This window comes from Cuculus canorus, chromosome 21 (assembly GCF_017976375.1).
Source record: "Cuculus canorus isolate bCucCan1 chromosome 21, bCucCan1.pri, whole genome shotgun sequence".
Lineage (NCBI taxonomy): Eukaryota > Metazoa > Chordata > Aves > Cuculiformes > Cuculidae > Cuculus > Cuculus canorus.
Window position 1 is genome coordinate 2140036 of NC_071421.1, and position 25392 is coordinate 2165427.

Genomic DNA, 25392 nt, shown 5'->3' on the forward strand with positions numbered 1-25392 from the left:
CCTGGCACTAAGTTGTGCAAGTAGAATGAGAATGCAACAGCGCTCTCAGCTATGTCCTTCAGGAAATACCTACAAGCTCACCATTTCTAGTTCAGCCCAGCATGTCTAAGTTAGCAGAATTGTTCTCAGCAGTCAGTCATTTCAGGAAAGGTATTTCATCTTGCTTTTATAGCCCTTGCAGCCCCCAGAGAATCAGCACACAAACAGAATTGTCCGCAGCCCCATCCCTCGGGCCCAGCTGTGCTGGCAGCACCTCCCAGTGCCTCTCTCCTGAGGGCAGAGCTGTCTCTGGCTGGCACTGCCACCCTCTCCCAGCTCTGCCTCCTCCCACGGCGCCTCTTCACTGCTTCGCATCTGGAGTGCTTCAGACTGGAGAGTTAAGTGACTTCGCAGCCACTTGATCCATTATTACATGAGAACATATCTGAATGGATCAAACACCCTCTCTTTGGGAAAACAAGGAACCCCTCTTCATTAGCTTCCTCTATAAACCAGTTAAAATATTGATCGTGACAATGCTTTACTGCTTTTCCCTGCAGCCCAGCCAGCCCGGCGCACTTTACCTTAGGGGCATTTACAAATACTCAGCTGCTATTTTCTTACTGCATAATCTAAATAAGCAATTCTAACAGCTACCCAGGGCCAAATGACAATAAGATTATGGAGTACGAGGAGGGAATTTTGCCCCACAGACTCACTGTGATTCAAGAAAGAGTGGGACAGAAGAAGATGTAAAAGATTATCCATGTTTCTAGATCCCTGCTAACTTCCCGGTCCCTTCCTTCTCTGCCGTGTAGTGCCCCGTACTCGTCCCCGAGCAAGCTCCTGCTCCCTGACACAGTTACACCCGCAGGGCACTCCAGCCTCCCCACTAACTGGCAGAAATCTACTTTCAGTCACCATTTAGAGGAAAGCAAACGTAGAAATACAAAAATTCCCAGAGAGTCGTGATCTCCGGCAGGTGTCCACCCACACCCAGCACTTCAGTGAACAGCATGGCCACTATTTCCTCCTTCACCACGTGACATCAGCAAGATTTTAGGAAGAGATCATAAAAATTACTGCCCAAATGACTTGGAGGAGACCTGAGTGAGAAGCTTTATTCTGCTCTTAAAAGGGAAAGAGTCAAGAATTTTCCAAATCCTTTAAAATGCATCTGAAATAGGAAAAAGATACATTGTTTGAAACTTACCCATGTAGATGTAAAAAATGCACTGGTCCTGAGGGAATGCTGACCTTTGGAAGAGATTGTGATGTAGCTACTCGGGCCTCTCATTAATTCATTCTATCACAAGATTTCTGTCACAGACTCAGCTCGAAAATGGAACTGGTGGAACCAGAGTTTACGTTGAATTTTGAAGGGGAAAAAAAGGCAGAAATATCACGTCCCCTTCCCTCCCACTCCCTGCTTCCCTCACATATTGGCAATGATCTCAAAAGCTTTCCATGTTTCAGCCGGGATCCAGTGATTTCCCAGTATGAAAACCCCCATCTTCCCTTCCATTTTGCTCACTCAGTGGGTGCATTCGCAGACACAACTTTTGCCATGAAGAGGATTCGGTAACATTCTTCAAAGTCACTTTTTAAGGTCAGGAGGGCTGTCACAAGCAGAGGGTCATCAGCCTACAAAAAATCCACACATAAAACCAACGTGTTTTTTTTGTACATAGAAGAGATCAGCTGACCAGGTTCTAACCTATGCATTTTACATCTCGGCTGTAAGATGTACCAGTTCCAGCCATCGATGACCTTTCCGCCCACTCTGTTGGCTCTTGTATTTCTGTGCAACACTTTTGCTGCAGTTTGTAAAGGAGCAGTGACTGAGCATTCTGCCTCCAGCGGGCTGCAGATACTGCCAGCGCGTTACAGCCATGACAACTGGGCACAGCAGCAGCACAGTGCGCTGCAGGGAGGGTTGGGAAGGAAACGCATCCTGTTAACCATCACTTAGTGTTGAATGTTGTGTAACAACCAGTGGTGACCAAGAGGCACAATGTCAACCTGCCACATCATGCCTGGAACTCTACTGCCTTCTTTCTGCACATGATAACAGCGATGTTTTAATTTTGGAACCAGCCACTCATTGTGCCATCCCACACACAGCTCAAAACAAAAAGCAGGGGAGTAAATACTCTCAGTCTCCATGAACACCCACGAAAATGAATCGGGAAGGGCAATCACAGCCCCACTGAGATGTTTGGGCCTCATATCTAGACTCTGCAATAAAAAAGGGCAGAAGCAGCCAGGGAAACAGGGAGCATAGAGCAGCCCAGAATGGAAAATCAAAAAGGTCCCAAGGACTTCTAGGAACAAACAAAAGGAAGGGCAGCTCCTTCCCCCCCAAAAGAAATGTGAACGCTGTAGCAGAGTGATCCATGCCAACTCAGTTCTGCATCAGCAGGACTGCAAGCTTTCTTGCAGAGGGAACATTAAAAAAAGGCGAGAAGGCTCAGGGGAGACCTTAGAGCAGCCTTCCAGAACTTAAAGGGGCCTATAGGAACGCTGGAGACGGGCTCTTGATCAGGGAATGCAGGGACAGCGCGAGGGGAACAGTTTTAAGCTGAAAAAGAGGAGACTGAGATGAGGTCTTAGGGATAAATGTTTTCCTGGGAGGGTGGGGAGCCAGCGGCCCAGGCTGCCCAGAGCAGCCGCGGCTGCCCCATCTCCTCGGTAATTCCGCCACCCCGGGCAGCGTCCGGCTGCAGGAGCACAACTTACATGGAAGTCAGCAGGTGGCACCCAAGAAACGCTGATGAGTTTGACCTGCCCGCGCTCCACCGTGCCTTTCCCAGCTCCGAGAGCGAATCCCTTCTCCTGCAGGAGCGGCACGCTGTCGAAACTGAACTCCACGTTCTAGGAGACACACAGAGCCTCGTCACAGCCCGCTCAGCCAACACGACTGCTCCTTAAAGGCCACCTCGGCCAGATGCTGACCGCTGGGCAAATCCCTTCTGCCCTGGGAAACGGCACGGACCCCCCTTGTCCGTCTGTGCCACCAAACACTACACTAAAATAACTGGATCAGACCTGTAATGCAGTTCTGTGCTTAAACGCCTGTACTTCTGAACTGGGGAAGCAAACCGCTACAGTCATTTTGTTGCTGACTTAATATGATAAGGTCAATTCCTCACATTAGCCTCTGGAAAACAATCTTTTCTTTTCCAACATGGATACTTTTACAATGGAAAGTTTATCAAAAACTCTGGAAGCTGTATTTTTTTAATTTATAGGCTGAACTTTTGACAGAAAGGACCGGTAGCCATTTGTACACTGTCAGTATTCCTTACAGCATCTGACAGAAAACTGCACTTTTGATTTTCTTCACCTTCTTAGATGCAAGCTGAGTTGTCCGTATGGCTCCAATCCTCAGTTCTGTCCTTGCTGGCACCACAGAATGCTCCCCCTCGATGTACTCCAGCATGAGGAGAATGGACTTCACTGGTTCTGGTAGCTCTGAACAAATGTGAACCAAATAAACCTCGAGACAGTCAAAACTGAGCAATTATCACTTTGGAACAAGTATAAATCACACCAGGATGGTTCAAAACCCAGTGATGTGGTGGCAAATTCCTGAGTTTGTGCAGATAAGGAGATCCTTCTGACAGTGTTAGTGAAGGATGAAGCAAAAGGAGGTTTCGCACAATTTACAATTGTGACCTGTAATTGTTAATTGCTTATTTTTTAGCCTCATGGCACATGCATTGTGTGCACTGTATTCCTACTTGTGTACGGTCTGGGCTTGAGTTTATTTATAGCTCAGGAGCTAGGGATTGCTTATAGACTGTCTCTGAAGAGAGACTGTCCAAAGAAATTAAGGAAGGATAAATCCAAACCCTAAAAGTGTGTCTATTTCATAACAGCACAATGGAGAGAGTCCAGGATATGTTGCTACATATGAAATAACTATATAAACATTTAATACAAGTCAGAGAAGCTGCAGAAAGCAAATACATCTTAATTCTTTGTAACAATGTTAAATTATAATCATCTTTCGAAAGGTAAGTTGCAAAGATAAAAGACTGTCATTAAGATATAATTGCATTAAAATAAAGAGGAAAAAAAATCTTTCTTTAATTTTCCTGCATTTTTTTGTGTTACGAATATAGGCTGTACCATGATGCTTATTTGTTCTGATACTGGAAAAGTTATCTTTAATCTACTTTTTTCTCAAAGGATGAGGAACACGCTCGTGTCTTATCACCCATTGTTTCGTAGTGAAGTGTCAGTGGTAGCACGTTACCTCCTTTTGGTGCTTCCTGTGATGACGCGGGCGGTGTCACAGCCAAGGACTCGATGGGCACATCGAGTGGAACTCCCCCTTCCACAAACATGGGCTGATCTCTGGCTGCACCCTTTAGGTGGACCACATGGGCTGTTCTCTAGACACGACAAAAATGCTCTGAATGCAGGTTACAGCGTAGGCCCCGATGTCACTCCAACACTGACACAACAGCACCAGTTGCATAGAAATCATTACATCCTCTGCCTATAGAAGCACAAAGGGGGCCTGTGCTCACACAGAATCCTACTCCTCGTCACGGTACTTGGGCACTTCACTTTCAAACCACCTTTCATTCATGGGAACGCGCCCCGGGAAGGGACTGTAAACTAATTGTACCAAAGCCACTAAAAGAGCCACAACCTACCTGCCACCAAACACAGCTGAAGTTTGTGACCAAGGACCAGTCTCCATTCACCTTTAGCTTGTTCAAATTTTCATTCTCAGCTGCAATTCCAAAAGCAATCTGGAGATGCGGAACTCGCAAAGGGAGCAGCAGTCTTTATCTGCTCTCTGCAGTGCCCACTGACGGTCATTAGCGGGCACTCTTCATTAACTTTTGGTCAGTCTCTTCTGGAAGGGGCGCCCGCCGTGCTGCCAGCCTGTACCTCCTGCCCTGCGCTCCACCCGAGCCCAACTGCTGCTCTGCAGATGGGAACCTCCTTCCTCCCGCCGAGCTGCAGCAGCTCCGGTACCCAGAGCACCCGCACTGCACAGGCGGAGTCCGCTCCGCACCACCAGCAGAGCTACCGGCAGAGAGCAGCCGGAGCTGTGCCCATTAGCCTGGCAGCCACTGAGCTCCCATCACCTCCCATCTGCACAGGGCAGACAGAGGGGCGGGAGACAGGATTGAATCCCAAGTCACTATTGTTATGAATTAATAACTGAGTATTTTAAACCTGAGAAAAAGTCCGCGGGCCTCAAACGTGCCACCTCCTACCTACACCTGTCAAGCTAACAAAGGTAACATTTCTGCCTACAAATGCTGTCCACCAGGTGTAATTACGTGAAACTCCTACCAAGACCCATGCTGATAAAAATCGCTGTAGGTCATACAGACTTTGATCCAGTAATCCAGCTATCGATCGTCTCACCTTGCCAAAGAGCACAACCTTGAGGCGGTCAGAATAGTACAGACTTTCATGGTCAGGACTGAAAGTAACAATAAAATCTTGACTCTTCCCAGCAAAAATCTCTCCTTCTGTTGGAAAGATGCTGAACACGCTTAAGCCATTATAGTTCTGTGTCCCTGGCAAATAAAAATAAGGATTTAAATAAGAAGGGAGGACAGCTCCATTTTACTGCTTCGTACATTTTAAACCCATTTAATTTTTCTTGGAAAAGCAAATAAATAAACCTCATAAATGGTTTTGCAGGAAAATAGGGTGTTGGAAATACCCAATAGATCCTTCTATCAGTTCAATGATTTTACCTCTAGAGGAAATGAAAAGTCATCACCAAACTCTCCCTATGTTCTAATGTGTTTTTACAGAGATGGACATCCCTGAATGCAACCTTTAATATGCCGCTCCCACGTGGGTTTATTTAGATTACACATCTCCTCACTTGTGGATATTTGCTCAGGCTGCATAAATTTACAGCCACTCACACTGAGAGAATTAGTACAGCTGTACTGGGGAAACAACTGTTTAATTTCTATGATGCAATACCTCAGATTTTGACAGCAGAGAAGACTGAACGGCACAAAGTGCTGCTGCATCAGTGCATCTGTCTTTAAAAAATGAAAGAGAAAAGGAAAAAACCAAATTTACCAACAAACTCCGTTCTTTGCAAAGATGAGATAAGAAAGGATGGCGGTCTCTGCTGATCCTTGTCCCTTGTTGGTGAGAGCGAATCTAGTTGTATGGAGTATCGCAGGGTCAGTGTCGAAGTGTTCTGTATCTGAGGACATTAGTTTACATAACAGCATATTTATTAAGAAAAATTATTCTCAGGCCTGTAGGATCCACAGTTTGTGACCTGGCTGAATGCATTTCACTGCATTACTGCACTGCTACCCCACTGCCACCAAAAGAATGCATTATTGCCATCCATAATGTGCCGTGTCACCCCTGCCCCCAGCAACAGGGGCCAGGCTCCTTGCGCTAGTAAGAGTTTGGTTATTGACATACTTAGACAAAATCTGAGAGCAGAAAATAATGCCTTGATCTTGTCCCGTTTCTGCGTTGGTGGGAACTTGCAGTACATGAATGAGTGAATCAGTTGAACTTCCTGAGACTGTACCACGGCAAACCCACGTGTGCTCTTTGTGGGACCAATTCTCTATTTCACCCATGCACCTCTGCCATTGCTTTGCGTGGACACAGAGCAGCCCTTGATTGAGAGAGCAGTAACGGACAGGATAAAGAGAGCAAATATTTCTAACACTGGTAAAAGCAAAGCCATTTCTGACTTCAAACCCTCCTGCATACTGGCTAAATTGACCCAGAAGATCACCCAGGCCATTTCTTTTTCATTTATAGAACGTACTTGATCTTTATTTTTTCGTGTAGGGTGCAGGCAGGACAGAAGCAGCTGATGAGATTCTCCCTCTACGGCTTTGCTACCTTTGGCCTGAAACTGTCGCAGCTTCAAACCCCTTTGCCAGACAGGCCTTTAAAGCTGTGTTCTGTCTACAGTCTGCCACTCAGCCTTACGTTTTGCCAGACTAGAAGCTACAGAACTCTTCGCCCTCCTTAGAGAAACTGCTGATGCGCTTTCTGGTTCAGCACAGAGGGATTCACCTGGAATGTGGAAGTCGCCTTCTCTCTGGCTATGACGTATCCCATATCGAGTACCTCTCCTACGGAGCACACAGTCGATGGCATCACCCCGTGGCCGGTGATACTTAGGGTCAGATTGGTTCTTGCCGTCTGGATGTCCAGTGTTTCATAAAACTGCTGAGCAGATGCTGTGTTGGCCCATGTGCCGAAGGACAACACCCCCAGCGCTCCAATTGACCCCCTCCCACAAACAGGCCTTGACCACAGAACTTCTGGGGTCAGTGCACAGACAAAGATCCAGCTGCCGGGAGAGGCACAGGCAACAAAGGTTTCCTTATTATACAGACTCATCCCAATACTCAGCATGAGTATATTATAATACAAATCCATCACATCTCTCTGTCTCCTTTTTCCCCCCCCCATTACTGTTATATCTCTTACTCACCCGTTTATCTTCATCTGGACAAAAAGAGATGATGATGGTTTTATTTTCACCTGGCTCAAGCATTCCAACTGGTCTGACCAACAGGAAGGGACCACTGGGATTCAGAACCGAGAATCCTAGCTAGGATAGTGCAACTCAAGGAAAAAAGCTTATAAACAAAGATTGGAGAAAAAAATATAAGAACAGATTCTAAGTATAGTTCAGACCAAAGATGGCACAAACCAGCCAGCGATAAACTTTTCAGAGATCAGTAACTAACTAAGGAAAGAAGAACTGATCTATTCCCTCCCTCCCCCACATTGAAATATCTGCCAGAACCTTTGCCAGTTCATAACATCTCTGTGTAACTCCATTTTCAGATTTTTGCCTGGAATGGGTCACTAACACCCCATGATCCAGGACGTGCCTTCTCCTCTATCATCCCACACAGCTTAACCCAGACAAGCCAGTGTCGTAGCCTCTCCTGACAAAGCATTCTGAAATTCAGAGCAGCACTGTGCAAAAACTGAGCTGTTGGCTCTGTTTCACACGTACGTCACACTGCACTGAAACGAGCTTTGTCATCAGTACCTTATATGCTTTACAAAGCATTTAAATGCTTCTCAAGTTTAGCTCTAAGCAGAATTATTTCTAATTAAGAGGGTGGAATGGAATTCCAGCAGGTCACCTGGGCTCATCCAATACATTCTTCACATCACTCCTGCCTCACTCTGAAGTCTGAAGTGTATCAAGTCTGAAGTCTGCTAACTCCTCCTCATTTTAGTGTCAAACAGTTCCGACAGGTAAAGACTTGTGTTAAACAGAAGCCGAATGGCAGATTAACTTACACATTCCAATCAAGGATACTTCCAGCTTCTCTGGGGAGATGTTTTGTACTGCAATTCGCTTCATCATTCTGTGGCCTGACAGGAATGAAAACATTTCAAAAAGTGATCACGCTCCCTCGTGCACTGCCATTCCTTCTTTTCACTCCTGCTTCTACCTGGGCCAAACACCCATCCCATTTGTAGGGCGAATACAGCAGTCCAAGATGACCAAAATACTCTCAGATTTGCACAGTCACTTATAGAGCTCCCAATTCCACGTTCCGAGATCAAGCCTGCTTTTTATATGCCTCAGCTGGCTGGACAGGCTCCTCAACTCCTGCCTAAGTATTTATTATAGGGCTAATTTCTATAGTGACTTTTGGAAATCAACTGAGCGATGTACAAGAAAATACAAAACTATGCTGAGAAAAAAATTAACATCAGAAAAAATTCAAAACTTGAACTCAAATTTCATACCTATGGCAACATCGCCAAAATTCACTGTGTTTTTTCCATTATCTGAAGTGACCACAACAGCCGGTGCCACAGCCGGACAGTGCAGCTCCAAATACAAGGTGTTGTAAGGGCTAGAGGGACAGTAAAAAAGATATTTGCTCTTGGATCGAAATGAAATAAAAACTATTGTCAGAAATCTGTCTTATTTTGTTCATATTACAGGATATCACTACATTGGCATTACAAAACCATACATCGTTTCTAGTGGCTGACGTTTTTGTGTATGCCTAGGCAGAAACACGAACTACATCTGGCTTCAATTTTTCATACAGATATTCCTCAGTCTGCTTTGATATTCATATGTTTGATTCTTCACCAACTAGTGGGCTGTAAGCACAAGTTTCTACCACTGACCGATGAAGTAATTAAGATCAGAAAACAGATTTCCTCCCCAAATGAATAAATTAACACACCCACTATTTCCCCATTGAATTTCTGAACTACCATGAACTGAAAATACCTGTAGCTTAGGTTTTCAGAACCTTTCTTTTCATCGATATGGCCACTTGCAACAAAGCATGGTATGACGTATTTTTCAAACCTCCCACTGAAACTCCTCATCAGGAAAGCCTGGGCTGCCATGTAAGCATCGGAACTAGAAAATTCAGAAATGAGAATCATCTTAGTGAGAGAGTGAGGAAAATAAAAAACCTACTGAGCTATTTGTGTTTACTGTTTCCTAGTCATGTATTCAAAATCGAACACAACAGTGAAACCAAGCGCCTGTCTTGATGTACAGGAAGGGACACACCCTATCAGTGGTTTGCTTTTCTTGACAAAAGAGACTAAAAATCATAACCCCAGCTAACAGATGTCATTCTGAAGATTGCACAATCTTCAATACCACTTCCTTATGTTAAATATATCAAGTATTCCAGTACTTCTATATCATTTCAGTGACAGGTAAACACACCTGATCATATTTCTGTCACACGCCGTGCCCAGCGATGCTTCAAAATGGGACTTTTCAAATTTACATTTTAGTTTCTGACCTATACTTAAAGTATTTTAAAATGGGAATTAATGGACTGCAATGAACAAGGGATTTTAGTCAAAAACATCTAACGTCCAGTACAGCCGACTTCCTGGTGTTTAAGCATGTATTCAATTCCAAGCACTTCTACATTTCTCAGTTTAGGCAGAAGTGTGGTTCTAAAAAGTTGAATTATATGCTAAACAAGGGACCTCAAGTACCAGATTTTGAGCCTAAGTATCCAAATCTCTAGATAGCACCACGCTATCAATGTTAATTCTCACTGAGGTACGCATACAGTAAAATGACTACTGAAACCACATCTTAGCATTTCCAGGACTGAAGATGTCCACGACGAATATGAAGGACTATGTAAACCCCTAAAGAAACCCCAAATTAACCCAACCCCACTGACATGGCCCATCAGACTGTTCCCATCTGCGCTGAATGTATGTATTCAGCCATATTAGAGCTGTTCAGAAAAGGTCTATCGGTAGCAGTTTCTTTTGGTAACCAAGTTCAGCTTTCCAGTTGCCCTTTAAAATCCTACCCTTGTTGGTTCAGCCAAATTTACCCACAAAGCCACAGCTCATGCTTTCTGATACATTCTTTGAAGTCTTCAATCCCTCTGATGCATAAAGGGATTCTTTGCCATAGATGAGAGGGTACAGCTGCGTGGCTTAAAAGCAGCACTAATTTTGGAAACAGCCTTTGCAACACAGCCAACGCTATTTCTTCCCTACAGTTTGCCTTCTTGTCTACCTATAGGCTTTAGTAGATTCATTAAACTACTTATAAAGAGAACCTTGTCTATGTGGTACCAGATGCTTTTGCTAACTTACTCAGGGTTTAACTCTTCAGCTGTTGGTTGTTTAGAGCCAGTCAGGTGTTTATGGCCTCCATCCCTCACAAACTGTTTGGAAGACTGCTGCTTGGAAATGCTTAATTTCTTTCCCTTTCTCTTGTCATCTTTCCTTCTGTCCTGCAAACACACAGAGCCATTACACATTGTGGGTGATCACCGGTAATCTGGTCAAGACATCAGTTTGCAAACACAATCTCTGGCCTGAGGATACAGAAGTGGAGGTGACAGAGCACGTGGAACGAGGTAACAGCAGTAGGGTTCTGGTACCAAGTCACAGACACAGGAGTCATTACATCCACTTCCAGCAACGTACAATTATGTTGAAAAGGACATATTTTACCCCATTTAAAAAAAAAGAGTTTCCCTATTGGAGCAGATGAGGAAATGACTGTATCTCTCATGGGAGTTTTCCCTATTCGTCTCATAATTGAAGGCAACTGTAGGCACTCAAATTAACTGACCCACAGCACTGCACACAATGTCCAGGTATCCTGTACATCTGAAAGATGTGCAGCAATGTGTTTTTTTTTGTTAAGAGTACTTGCAGTTAGCATTTGCAGGACAATCCTCTAGGAATGCTTTTGAAATTGCTACCATGAAATGATTGCTCAGGGAACAGACAACACATGGAGTACAACAGTCACACTCCTGCCCTTTACAGGCAGGTCTTGCACGGATCATGAGTTTAGGCTTCATTAATATGCAAATAATCTTATGTAAAAATACCATCCAAGGAAACAAATATCTGGAACTAACAGAACAACAGCACGTGCTAGTTCTTAGCATTCCTTACTTGTATTTCTGCCCCTGCCGCAGCTGCTCTGCCAAGCCTCCGAACTGCCTCTTCTCTGATTAGCTGATCCGACAACGTTGGTCTGAAGGACACTCGAATCAAGCTTTTCTGGGAATGCGAGAGCGTACACAACAAGGATAGGCAAAATTCAGCCCTTGGGCATGGGTTATACCTAAAAAGCTCAATAGCAGCATATGCATGACAGCAAAAAATTAACATAGAAAATATGGGGGTTTTTTTCCAAGTGAATAAGATGACCTGAAGGATAAGGTCACTTGTGGCTTTTTTTCAGTCCTCTGTGGCACACTGGGCTGGTCTTACATGACCAACATTTTTGATATTCAAACATTCTTTGAATGAATCATAACGACAACACTGGGAAAAGAACATTCTGGGTGAAAACTCCCATAAAGCATTAGCCAGTTTCATGGTTAACCCCTCATGCCTGATTTAAAACATTATTTCAAGCAGCACAAAATATTCCCGCTATTCCAATGATAATTTATGTTTTGGGGTTTATCTGCAAGTGACAGCATTTGCAGGAATGTAGATGTCAAAAGATTTGGCAGAACACTTGATGTTTAAGGTGAATTTACCTTCCCAGGCAACACAGTTCCAACAGAAGGTGTAATTGTCACTGGACAGCCTCCTGGCACACAGAATTCAAACAAAGTGGGTCCAACAGGGGCAGCGTCCCCACTCCCAATTCTAGGGACAGCATGAGTGAAGTGGTTGACGCTCACGTGGGAATTCATCACGTACAGGGTTGCAGTAGACACACCGTTTAAAGCTGTTGCAGCAAACTGAACTAGGGAATGAGACAATTCAAGAGGTGGGTGGACTCCAACTGCTTTGCATGACAGCTTGAATTGTCTAAAAATAAACACATGATAAATTGTCTCAGCATAAAATAGTCTCTTAATCAGCCTGGAAAATAGGGAACTAATCCTGTAGTCCCTATTTAAGCAGAATTTCAAGCTTGCAATGGGAATTTTGCCTAAAGATGAACAATAATACACTCTATTTTTAATGCACAATTGGCTAGAGTCCCTACTTGAATTCTTCCTCTCTGAACTTCTGGAAATACATCCAGTCAAATCAACGCTCATGTCATCATTATTTTCGTAGCATTAGCTTAATGTATGAAGCTTTTCTACTAAAGAAGATCCTTCAGTATTTCTGCTGAAATGTGAGCAGAACATTGCAGGTTAAGATGACCTGGGGCAAACGTGCAGTGTGGATATGTGACAAGGATAAGTTTCAGGTGGGATCAGAAAAGTCATCTCAGTAAAGACAGACGTGTAAATGAAGGATGTAACTAACAGGCGTTGAGTCACTCCTGTCAACTGGACAATTCCTACCTGCCTTACATTTTTATCCTAGCTGCATCTCTTCAAAGTAGGCAGGGATTCAATTGCCGAACAAGCTTAACACTGGAAACCCAGTGTGATTTAGACTTCTAGTTTACCTACTGCTCAATCAGTTTGTTAACATACCTATTAATCTCTGACTTGCAGGTTAGTTCAAAGCTGTACTCTTTTGCCTTGTTAGCTTTAAAGATTACGTCCAATGTCAGGCTTTCAAGTGGAAGAAGAATTCCAAGTCCATCATTGGGTTGAATTTCAACAAACTTAAAAATGGCAGGACAAGAAATTATTGTTATTAAAATAAGAAATTATTAGTTATCAAATTATTAAATAAATTTAAATAAGACATTACAGGCAAAATAAGACAATTTTGTTACTAAATGTAGAATGTCAGCAAAACTGAAGCCTTCTAGAGAGAAGCTTTCATGTAAGTTAGGACTAGTGTCTGAATGATAGACATTTTTCTAATCTCAAAGTAACTTGAAAGGCATTAAATCCAGTAACTCAGACTTCAGTAGAATCTTTTCTATAGCTTCTTCCCATCTACGGTAATCGCCTTTCTCCCATGATGTTTACTTTGCATAGACAACTGAATGGAATATGATAAATATCTCAACAGTTCCTCTGGTATCTTTCAGCCGATTCCTGTACAGTGTGCAGATACCATAGCTACAAGTACCAGTTTAATATCTACAAGTGTATATTAGTTTGTGTTCATGAGTTGATGATGATTCAAGAATGTTTCCCCATCACATTTAAGCTAATCATGAATAACACATGCTGTGAAGTGAAACTTTAACGAAGCTGAAGATTCCAATATCTTTCAGCTAACTCCTTGATTTTAATCCCTAAGACAGCAGAGAAAGGGAGAATGCCTAATTACATGTCAGGTTCCTCTAGCTCTGATTCCAATATGCCAAACCCATTCATATTGTGATCGTCATGCTATTATGAAGCTTGAACAGCTAACTCCCTGCAAAAACAAAATCAGTAGGCCTAGCCCACAGGAAACTGGCAGCTCCTGTGATTAATTTAGCTTCCACATTGACTTACAGACAGTCAGAAAATACCTAGGCCTGGCTCAGGGGATGATTCCCAATAAGAAGTTTGGACATGGCCATCCTGCTTTACAGAGTAAGTGTTTCAGCAATTGGATGCAAACTGTGCCACATTCCTCAGCCTCAAGGCCAAAGCAACATCCCTGAGCCTGTTCTATTTAGTCATACAAGCGACCTGTGAGTCTGAAAGAAAAGGAAACCAGGTATTCTGTCAGTAGATTTCTTGGTGTAAAAAACAGGTATTGTACCATGCAAACTTTATCTTCTCAGTATTATGTAGGTGAGAAAAGTAAAACCTCCTTGAAGATGTTTGTACTACTTGGAAAATGTTTAGGTTAAAGTAAGATGAAATTTACCCAAGCCAGCACCAGAACTAATCCGTGTGTTTCGACAGTGCTGCAGGCAGAATTATTTCCATGGGTTTGCAAGAAACAGTCATGATTTATTTACATTCACATTGAAACACGTTTTCATCACAATTAATTATCTTCTGCTAGAAGAAAGGATGTGTGCAGGATAACTACATACCTCTGGAAGTCCCACAAATCCAAACTCTTGGGGCAAAATGGATTTGTTTGTTAGCGTGATATTTGCCTGCACAGCTTCGTAGATCGTGCAGTATCCAAAATCGATTTGTGCTGGACTGATTTCCAAATCAGAAGTGGTAACAATCGCATGGACTGTAAAATTAACTTTTTTAGCCTGAAACAAACACGAGAGCACAGAATAAAAGCCTCCATCTGTAGCATTGTAAGGACAGGATCTAAGTGAAATGTCATCCAAAAAGATTACTGCAAAGAACTTATCCTGCTCTGTTCCTTGACAGTTACATATGCAAATGTAACATATCTGTCTTGAACTCCAGCCTCCCTGTTCTCCAAAAATAAGCAGTAGGAAATGTCTTTTGATAAAAAAAAAAAATAAAAAATAATGCCTGTATCTCAGATTCTGCGTGCTAGAACAGAATCCCACTCGTACCTCTAGGAAAGGTGAACTCTAAGAATGTGCTACATCTATAGTACAGATGAGAATATAAAGCTTGTGCTGCAGTATTTGGTAACTCTTTGGTACTAAATAAACTACCAGGAAGGAGATGAGCACTAATGAGAAAGGGTTTAACTTATTGTGTTGTAAACATGCTGACAGGAAGATACTATCAAATCTGTATTATGACCTGAAGCTCCTTTTACTGTTGTCATAGGGCTTCCACCAGTAAAGAACTAATCTAGGGTTGGGTATCATTAAGACAACATTCACTAAAATAATTTACATCTATCATCAGGGTGATAATCAGCACAATAAAAATCAACAACCTTATCCATAATCAATATTGTCACTGGGACTTCTAGAACTCTCATCTCTTCGTTAAAATAGCTCCCCGCATCTTCAGGAAGAGAGGGCCTAAAAAATCAAAAAGTACATTCAGTTGCATAAATATATTTCTTTAGAACCAGAATATAAACCTAAATCTTTGCTGCAGCCACAATACGTAACCAACCCAACCTAGGCAATTGTTTTCTTTTGACACTGACGTTAATTAGCTGCCAGTCTGAGGCAGAACCAATTCTATCACAATGCACAGAGACAAAAATGAAGTGAAACACGCTTGAAGAGCAGCAGTGTCTGATTTTGTACAAGATTAGTGATTTGTAAGAAACGCGCAGGTTTTCTGTGGCTGAAGCATCTTGCTATCACAAGCTAAATTTCAGAGCTTCACACCAAGACAATACAAGAGGTCCAGCATTTGTAGCTCTGTAGGGCTATTTTTAGCGTCTTACACCACCAGAGTCAATTGCTTCCTGCTCCGAGGTCTCCACAGTGATAATGTTACTACTACTACTACTGGAATTGCACACAGCTTTTTAATGTATTGCTACAGAATAGTTTTCTACAGAATAAATAGCACCCACTCAGTCACCATGGTGATCTGAAACACTGCTGGCTGTTATTTCACAAGGCTGAGATGCGACTTTGGAAGGTGATCTTCAAAAGGCATCTCTAACTTGTTTAAAGATATGAACTGGAGTTTAATACAAGATAGGAATAAAGTATCTGCTTTCTCTTTGTCACGGGACACTGGAATAGAAGGAGAAATTAATGTATTGCAAAATAATCCAGAGGGAGAAAGAATAATTGTAACTGTATAGACACAGTAATGGACTCTAAATTAGCTCTTAAGCCTTGGGGAAAAGATACTAAGATCCTTCAAATAGTTTTCTGAAAATGGCATCTTCATGCTTAAAAGCAATTAAAGAGAGGTATAAAATCAAATCTGATTTAGACCACCAGCATCTGCAGAACTAGTTTCAAACACAGAAAACAAAAAAGATGTGGTATTTGGGAATTCTGGGTGTCAGCAGGTTAGAAAACTTGCCTTCAAGTACACCGAAAATGACTGTTTCAAACACCCAGAAAGTTATGGGTATTGTAACATCTGACCAAGCCTTTCAGTGTGCACAGCATGCACGGGAGAGCTTCCCAAGCCTTCAGTCACCTCTTTCCTCACTCAGGATTTCTGAACAAGTGCTTCTTTTTACTTTTATATTACTTCTAATATAGCTGTGTTTTCTTCCAAGAAAACCACCGTTACAATGCTAAGTCGCTGAGGAGGCACGTACAGAAATGTGTCACTCGCTCAGTACTTCACATCAGCTTGCAGCAAGCTCATCTTTCCCTGTCACACACACACTCCCCAAGTGCTGTCTTTTAAAACAAATCTGTATACTGAAACAGCCACATACTTGCATGTCAGAAATGCCTTAATCTCATCAAATCTCCTTTCTGAAGCTTCCCTGTTTTTCAAAGGAAGATTAATGTCCTAAATCCAAGCTATGTTTCTATCCACTCAGTGAGTGTAACAGCGCTTTACAGCACCAGAAATTGAGAAACTGGAAAATGCCATAATAATGGTCACTGCTGTTGTAATCTGATAGGATTTGAGATGTTGGAACCTGGTGAAAATTTCAAAATCGGTGATTAGACTCTCAGTTTAGAGCCCAGAGACACTGAGTGCACCCGTGAAAACCATCACACGCTTCCATCACTGAGACCACATCACCTGGGTGAAAAAAGCAGCAGGTTTGCAGCAGCAACCACGGCAGAAGTGCCGAAGCATCAGGCTGAACACCAGAATTAAGATCTAGAAAATTGATCTTATATTTGAAAAGAAATGTCCTACCAAAATCTTTAGGATGGCAATGATGAGGTAAATAAAATTAACAATGGCCAACAAGAGTCCTTGAATTTAATTTTTTAAGAACTGGAATTCAATGCTTCCTATAACTGAGTTCTGTTTGTCTATTTAGACATATCATGAAATAGAGAAGAGAAACTTGCTGGAGTAAGGCTTTTAGCGTCTTAGAAAGATCAATACATTCGTATTTTGGAGAAAGATGTACCTGGGTAGGAGAGAGATGAACAGGAAGCCCAACTATTCTTACCTTAATTAGCAAGCACAGGAGTTCTTGTCCAGAAATTATTTAATCACTGATCCGTGAAGCAGCCACCTGCCCAGACAATCCCTCTCTTGTATAAGAATAGCTTCCCCACAGAAATGGGAGCAGCCTACCAGGCAGGCAACTGGTCAGGCTTTCTGTCACCCCAGAAAGAGCATTTCCTCACAGGTATGCAATCCAAGTTAATTTCCTTCTTGGGCACCTGGCAACTTTTACAGGGGAGAGAGGGGGGAGACTAGGACTGCATTGGCACCAGCAGCGTGAAGGCAAGAAAACCTTTGGTCTGCTCTGGTTTTCCACTGATAGCCTCCTACAAACATTGTCTTCAATACTGAAAATATTACTGGTGTTTGGTTACCTGGGCAGAAACTTTAACTGCACGCTGAAGGATGATTGAGCTTGAATGTAACCGGTTTTTGGAAGCAGCTCCATGTGCTTGCTCAATTCTTTGCATACTTCAAACTTCAGACGCAGTGTGGTTTTCGCTCTGCAAGCAGATAAGACACCTTCAGGTGGCCTTGAGGCTGCCCGTACCGCCACCTCAGCAACATTTGCTCTTGGAGTTTCATCCCCCAAATCTTGCACCTTTACTCTACATTACCATGACCACTACTCCTTTGAAAATGATGGGCGTGTAAAACTGTTCCAGGAAAATCACACAGTTGTATTCTCTTTTAAGATAAGTATAGAAAACAGATTTGGGAAGTACTGTAAGTAAACCCAGCTGTATTTCAAGCAATGTACACAGCTGATTAGAATGTAATTATGAAACTACAGCACAGTGGTAAGTTAGGTCAGGAGAAAGTCAAAGCCAAATTATTGTGAAGCATCAGCTCATTATTTGCTCCCAACATACATTCTCTCTATCTGAATCGATAGGAATGACTCACAGAATGATTGAGACACCTAACGGGTCCTAGCTGCAGCACAGAACCCACTCAAGACGGAAAAGGAGCAGTCGTCTTGTAATGCTGGGTCTAGGTTACGTAACAATTCGGAATTTTATTCCTATGTGCAAAATTGCCAAGCAATTTACAAATATTTCACCTTGTCATTTGCCTTCTCCTGGACTAGTTACAAGCTGTCAGTCGAGATGGTCTGCTCTAAATCAACAGCTACAGTACGCAGTACTGGGAGCCTGGAACAGTTTCTGACTGTTGGCAATCTAGGAGAACTATATACTCCTTCATTAAACCAGTGCAGATTATAATCTGCCAAAGAAATTACTTTTTGAAGTGATTTATACTGGACAGGATTCTGATAAGACATTTTCACCCTTTGTGCTGCCTGACTACTGTATTCCATGTGACCAGAAAACAAAACAAAACAAATCCAAAGCCCAAAGGAGCGTTAATTAACATTTTACAATTCTACAGAGGTTGCTGGTGCACTTCAGTGCCAGAGATACTGAACTAACTTGAAAACCTTCTGCTCATACTATAGACTGCAACGTCATAGAATGCAGCAGCAATACGGTGCAGGCAAGTTTTTTTTGCTCCACTTCCATGGGATGGCGAGTGTACTGCCGTGAACAAAAAGCTACAGTCACACATCTCTCACGGTTGGGTCAGATTTTGCCCTGAAAATCTAAAGAATTCTCTCTCTGTAAGTTTCAGGTATTTTTTTATTTCTTTCTTTCTCTATAAAGAGTTAGAGACTGAAGCAGAAACTTGTAAGAATATTCCTGAATAGCAAGATTACTTAACTATCTAATTAACATTTAATTAAAGAACCAGTGTTCTAGAATTTATGCCAGTAAGACTTCCCACCTACTGGATCTGAGCTTTAGTTCTCACTAGCTGAGGTATTTCAGCAGCTTCAGCCAAGCAGCCCTTTTGGCCGGGCTGGGGAACCCTTACCTCTGGTCTCCTCAGCAAAGGGTCACTGGAGCATGAGTTCACAGACAGCATGGCTGGAACTCTTTAGCTGATACACAGTTCACACGTAAAGCAGTTGTAATACACTGTTATCTTAGTTTGTTTGTTGACAGCAGCTTGGATGCTTCTTTGCTAGCCTGATAATTGTCCTTGGCTCCAGAGCCTTGTCCGTGCACAGTTCCAGACCACAGACTTCAGCAAGATGGCCTTTCCCCGGGTTTTCACTGTTGCAATTGAAACACGGCAATTTCCTCATCTAAGCTAAGAAATCGCTCTTGACTGAAAGTGATCTATAGCTATTTTCAGCAGTTTAAGTTCATTCTGTCTGGGAAGTGGTTTGACATGTACCACATAACAATGAGGAATCCTCTTTCTGACACACAGATAGAGAAAAATTTCAGTAGCTGCTGGAGGAAGAAACTCCCAAAGCACATTTAACTGAAGGAGGGAGTCTATCTACTTTTGCAGGATAAGAAGTTGAGACATGATATTCCTGCACACGAATTACTTTGAACTTCAGCCCAAATGTCTGTATAACAAAGACAACTTTTCCTAACTATACAGTGATGGGTGATAAAGCAAAGGCTTACTTTGCCAAGGTGCTAAGGACAGTACACTATGTACCAAATGCTCTTAATTTAGTGAAACTTGGTGAAGGATCAGCAGGATTTTTCCATTGGTAAGAAGTTTTGCCCTGAGCAATTTGACAGTTTCTATCTTTGGGGTCCCCTCGAAATCTTCAGTTTTCATTAGGAGAGTTATTCTGCTTCTATGCTTATAAGTTTTATCCCCGGGTTATCTAGACCAAGTAAAATCACTTACATAACAACTTGCGCTTGTCATATCTGTAAGCTGAATTTCTGAGATAACAGCTTTACTCATTTCTTTCCAACTGTGAAGAATCTCTACAGTCAGTAATTCTGGTAAGAGGTTTAGAATGGATGCCTTCTACAGAACCAATCTCTCCCCCATCCTCCCACAAACCCACTCCAATCCTGTTTAAATAGAAGCTAAGAAATGCAAGTTGTTAAAATGAGCATTCAGTAGTGCATTAGGTAGAGGGAAGACACCCAGACCTGAAGACAATTAAGAGAGTAAAAGTTCATGTAGTCACTCTCTAATAGCATGAAATCTCTGGAAGCCAATGAGCTGGAATATTATCTTTATAGTACAGCACAAACAGAACCAGTCTTCAGAGATCACTAACTTGACTACAGAAACACCCAGATTCTCGTTCCCCTGTAAATTGGTATTTGATCGCTATCTGCGTACTTACAAGGTGTCTGTGACTCTGGGCTAGTGCTTAGTGTCTGTATGGGTTAGGAAAAGTTGTACCCTTCCCATTTTATAGTAAATGCAAAAGACTGCCATGATTTTTCCAACATCTGGTCTTGGGAACCTGGTATAGAAGGACAATCAAGTCCAGTTTCCACAGAAGTATGGAACTCAGAGGGCTTGTAATCAGGATGTCCTCCTGAAATGTCAGGGGAAAAACCCATGATGACAAGATATGCCTGTAACAATGGAAGCTGAAAAAAATCACCTAGCGACTTCAGATCTGACTATATGGCCATAGAGGGTGGGTGATAATGAAAGGGCAGCTCACCTGCTGTGAATGACAACACAATCCTGATAAAGTCGATCATACATACAGATCTTTAAATCAATATTGGGATTGGTCACCCAAATCGGCACGTCAATAGAAACTCCAATGGCGCTAAAGCACAGCTGTTAATACATAAATGAAGAGGGTAATTATTTCTATTTGTCTCAAATACTAACTGATCTAGACAGAGCAGGATTTCTGCTATAAACTTCAGCTGAGTAAAATATTTCATTATTCCTATCACAACAGGTTCTTTAATTAGGCAAAGCTATGAAAATAATTTGTAAAATTAAACCTAGATTTTATAGTATTCTAGGAGAGAAAATAACTATATTTGGTTTGGATTCTTTGGCATAAATCACAAAGGAATAACACGCTGCCCATGATACTGAAAAGCAATATTTAAAGTACATCTTGTTTAAGTGCACGTGCCATAACTCAGAAACTGCAGCCTGTTTAGTCCACAAAGAAATACAGTAATGACGCAGTGCCATACTTCCCACAATGACCTGAGGTCTGACATCGGTGACCACAGAGCTCAGAGTTGGCTAAAGTGATCCTGAAAGACAGGGCACTCGCAGGAGCCGTCAGTGTGCACCTGCTGCGCCTCTGTAGGCCGCTCCATCTGCAGACATGAGGAGAGCCAAGAGCCACACTGAGCATCTTGGAAGTTCTTCTTTATTTTTTGGCAAGTGCCTGTGAACTGTTCCCAGGCAGAATTTGGCTCCCAACATTGTGTGGAATCAAAATATGCTGAAGTGGTAACTGAAGTTTTCATCCCTTCCAGCTTTCACACATCAGTTTTACTACTGCATGCTAAATAATTCCAATTCTGATACAGCAAAAAGAAAATAAACTATGTAGGTTGGGCATAGAGAGGAATACTTTCCTATTTATTTCCAAGACGTTAAGTGTTCTCTAGGATGATTTTCCCTCCTGCTAACATGGGAATATCAGGATTGTTTGGCATAGGAACTTCAGAGAATTAACAGATGTAATAACCCCACAGCATCCAAAAGAAGGGCAAGGATTTACAAAGTTACCTCCCATCAAAACACATCATACACAGCCATCTGGTACAGCATTGTTACTTCTCATAAAATACATAAACTTATCTTCCTCTGCGTCCTTCTCCCGTTTCTAATATAGAATTCTGAGCAATTTTAATTCTTGGTAAAAGCAGAAGTAGGAGGATTTTAAACTCTCTTTCTACAGTGTTTTGAAGCAAGTCTTGCACAAAATCACTCACCGGTTCGCAGTCTGAGTTGTCAAACGTGATCACAAACTCTGCCTGCACATCCCCAGGGATAGCTGGGACAAACAAGACCTGAAGTTTGACTGAGCTGAAGGGGCCAATTTCACCTTCAGTGACCTAAAACAAGATGTAACATGTTTTTAATGGAAATGTGACTGTATTACTGTAGCTGGCTATAAACTGTACTGGAATAAAGAGGCAGTATATACTCATACTAAACAAACACTCTATTACACCTTGCTCGTAACTAGATTGAACACACTGTACATGGGAAAAATCAGTATCAGTAGCTCCCGATGAGGTTTAGCAGGAAAAAGCCTTTGCATGACACATGGTTTCACAACTAGGCATGGTCAGAACTTTACCGCAAGACTCCTTTCACTGCGAGACTGTATGACAGTGAGTTCACCAAAGTGTTTCCATCATCTGTTGGTGAGTACGTAACTAAAACACAGCGAGGCTGTCTTGTGCTACCATTCAAAGATCTACTCTACTGATTCCAGTCCCTCTGTCTTTCGTAAGCACAGGCAGAAGCCATTCATGTGAGTACAAACTAACATCTGGACTCTCACACCCAGATTTTTTAATACAGCTCAAGTCTGATATTTCCCAGACATTCTTCCTGCCCCATCTTCTGCATTTTCAGCAGACTTTGTAGAACCACAGAACAACTCAGCAGAAAAAGTGTGACAACAAAAAAAAGTTAAATTATAGGAAATGCAAATCTGTACAGAATCTTTCAGCAAAAAAAGGGCAATATGTCATGTGATTTCATTTAAGAATTAAATGCAATTCAGTGAAGTACGGTGGGCTTGAAATCGATCCTGTACTTAGGCATTTCTCACAAAAGCCAAAGCAATTCATTTGATGTAGGCTTAGACAAGAGAAAATCTTATCTGTTCCTCAGGGTATTCATTACCTTTCCAAGCATAATTTCAACTGGTGTTTCATCAGGAGAAAGTCCCACTAAGTTATGTGCGTTTTCTGTGTCTAGATCGGATCTGGAATTTAATACATCTTGATCAAGTTGTTCTGGAGAGAGAAAACACCACAAACAAAACCCCACAGAGCGCTGGATGTGTGCATCTATTCACTGAACAAAGCTATCAGACAGAGTAGAAGTAGATTGATTTTGGTCAATCTTGCGAATCCAATCATATACACTAGTAGTGTGGAAATATGTGTGTCTAGAAGGAAATTTCTGTTTGGCCACACAACTCTGCCCTAGTCCAGAAGTCTGCCTGCTTGAGGCACCTGAGCCTTCCACTACAGAACAATAACACCGACATTTCAGTAGGATAAAGTCTATACAGGAGACTGTCATGGCAAGGAATGCAAAGTCAGATGAAAGTGTGAGCTGGGCTTTAAGAATTTAACAATTTCAGTGGGACAAAGCCATGCAGACAGGAGGACCTGCAGAGCAAATGGAAGCGCTGCTTCACTATACCTTCAAAACAACTGCAATAATAAGTACTTTTTAATCAAAGAGTATCCCACTAGGGCTTTAAAGTGCCTTAAACTAATGCATCGCCTGAGAGACAAGGTAACTCTGGAGCGTACGGCAGTAATCAACTGGCAGCCATATGCTTCACAATACCCAGTAAAGGATCACAGTCTCATGGATATGTCAGTGTGCCAAAGCACTGAGTTTTTTTCCTTTTATTATCTTTTTTTTATAGGACTAAGATCAGCTTTAAAGGTCTGTGTTCTGTGGAGACAGCTACCATGATTTATGGAATCACTCAATTTCAAAATACAGACCTTAGATTTAAAAAGAAAATCCACCCACAAACTTTCCACAGCACTTTTAGTTTTCTGCAGTTGGAATGATCAATATCCAGAAGAAATATTGATGAAAACAGATAATAAAGAAATCAAGAAAGCCTTGCTTCTACAAGACTAGATTTTGTTAAGCACATAGTAAACATTTGGAATGAGATGGAAAATGTCTGAGGAGGTTCATCTTTCTGCTTCCTCGTTCCTAGAATTACAGACTATAAAAATAAACCTGTCATGTGGATTTCTATTCTGAGAAGTGGGTATTCAGTTGCTGAGACAAGAACGATAACAGTTTTGCAGTTTCTGTAAGCTGGTTGGTTTCTGCATTCTTCTGAGACTGCATTGTTGATCACTAAAGAGAAGTGAGCTTCTCTGCTGCTTTTGATATAATGGTGTCAGTACATTATTTTTAGTAATTTTTTTTGAGGCGACATACAAAGAAGTATAATGTTACTACTAGAATGATGAACTACTTAATTTACTAAGTAACTTTGCAAACTGAATTCCACGATTCATTACAGGAAACTCTACAAATGCTAATGCTTAGCTGGGTAAACTTCGCTGCCACCTCTCTAAAACAGACATCTCACCTACAAAACCACTGCTCCGGCTCATCTCTGTCCTCTGCTGCTCCCCTCCAGCTGCACAGGCGGTCAGTTTCTCACTATGGTCAGGATAAATTTGTCCCTTCTTTTCAACTACAGACATCACAGGACTATTGCTGCCTTTCTGTTCAGGGACATGGTCACTAAAAAGTTGAGTAACCTATTAGAAAACACAGAAAAAAAAATATTTGCTGCTGTAATTGTTCATCTGGCTTGCACCAACTCCAATTTTATCCAGCAGTTGCAAATCAGACTTGTGTTTTCTTGCTTTGTTCCACATTATAAACAGAGAAATGTCTTGCACTTTCTAAGCACTGCACGTTTGACTAGACTTCACCTATAAGCAGGGGCTTGGCTGCCCCAAAGAGGTAAATAATATGATGGGAGCAATACAAGATATTGCTATTTATGTTACAATTAACAGAACTAACATTTTTCTAGTGGAAACACAGGCAGTTCTATGTCAAAACTAAGTCTGCTAAAACCAGACTTCTGTTTATTACACACCTACAAAAGAGAAAATACAGAAGGAAAACCATGGATACAGGCAGTGTTATTTCACAAACTCTTTATCTGAACCACGCTTTAGTGTAAGGGTAGTATGAGAGCTGAAAACCGGGGCAAACAGCTCAGCAGTTTTACTGCAGATTCTATTTAATGTAGGGTTTCCAAAGTGAGGTCAACCCTATTTTGGGAGCTCAAAACTGGGTTATAGATTACCACAAACAGAATTTCTGAAAACCATCTGAGCCAATAGCTCTACAACAATCAAAGAAATTAAAGACCGCACTGACAGAGCGAAAATCAAATGTCTGCATTGTGTTTGTAAGAACATGGAGGCACTTCAAAACAAGGATATACAGCCTTGTAGAGAGATTCTCTCTAATCAAGGATTTGTGAAATCTAGCTATTTACAGGTACTACCTACGCAACACTTGAGGAGAAAGGAACGTTTATGATAATGATGTTCATCAACACAGGAATTACAAA

General features: G+C 41.9%; 1 protein-coding gene across 1 annotated transcript in view; it reads right to left on the minus strand.

The window, feature by feature from the left end:
* Window positions 1–1086: 1086 nt before the first annotated feature.
* Window positions 1087–25392, minus strand: part of CFAP74 (cilia and flagella associated protein 74) — a 40704-nt gene continuing 16398 nt past the window's right edge. The window contains exons 18-39 of the mRNA XM_054085899.1: window positions 24388–24562; window positions 22938–23050; window positions 22013–22135; window positions 20764–20885; window positions 17639–17767; window positions 15139–15226; window positions 14354–14527; window positions 12897–13030; window positions 11997–12273; window positions 11401–11508; window positions 10585–10724; window positions 9230–9364; window positions 8731–8840; window positions 8294–8349; window positions 7448–7567; window positions 7024–7176; window positions 6052–6181; window positions 5374–5528; window positions 4241–4379; window positions 3326–3453; window positions 2719–2853; window positions 1087–1623 (exon numbers count right to left, since the gene is read on the minus strand). Coding sequence (XP_053941874.1) covers window positions 1510–1623; window positions 2719–2853; window positions 3326–3453; window positions 4241–4379; window positions 5374–5528; window positions 6052–6181; window positions 7024–7176; window positions 7448–7567; window positions 8294–8349; window positions 8731–8840; window positions 9230–9364; window positions 10585–10724; window positions 11401–11508; window positions 11997–12273; window positions 12897–13030; window positions 14354–14527; window positions 15139–15226; window positions 17639–17767; window positions 20764–20885; window positions 22013–22135; window positions 22938–23050; window positions 24388–24562 — 2958 coding nt within the window. The 3' untranslated portion in view covers window positions 1087–1509. The remainder of the gene's footprint in view (window positions 1624–2718; window positions 2854–3325; window positions 3454–4240; window positions 4380–5373; window positions 5529–6051; window positions 6182–7023; window positions 7177–7447; window positions 7568–8293; window positions 8350–8730; window positions 8841–9229; window positions 9365–10584; window positions 10725–11400; window positions 11509–11996; window positions 12274–12896; window positions 13031–14353; window positions 14528–15138; window positions 15227–17638; window positions 17768–20763; window positions 20886–22012; window positions 22136–22937; window positions 23051–24387; window positions 24563–25392) is intronic.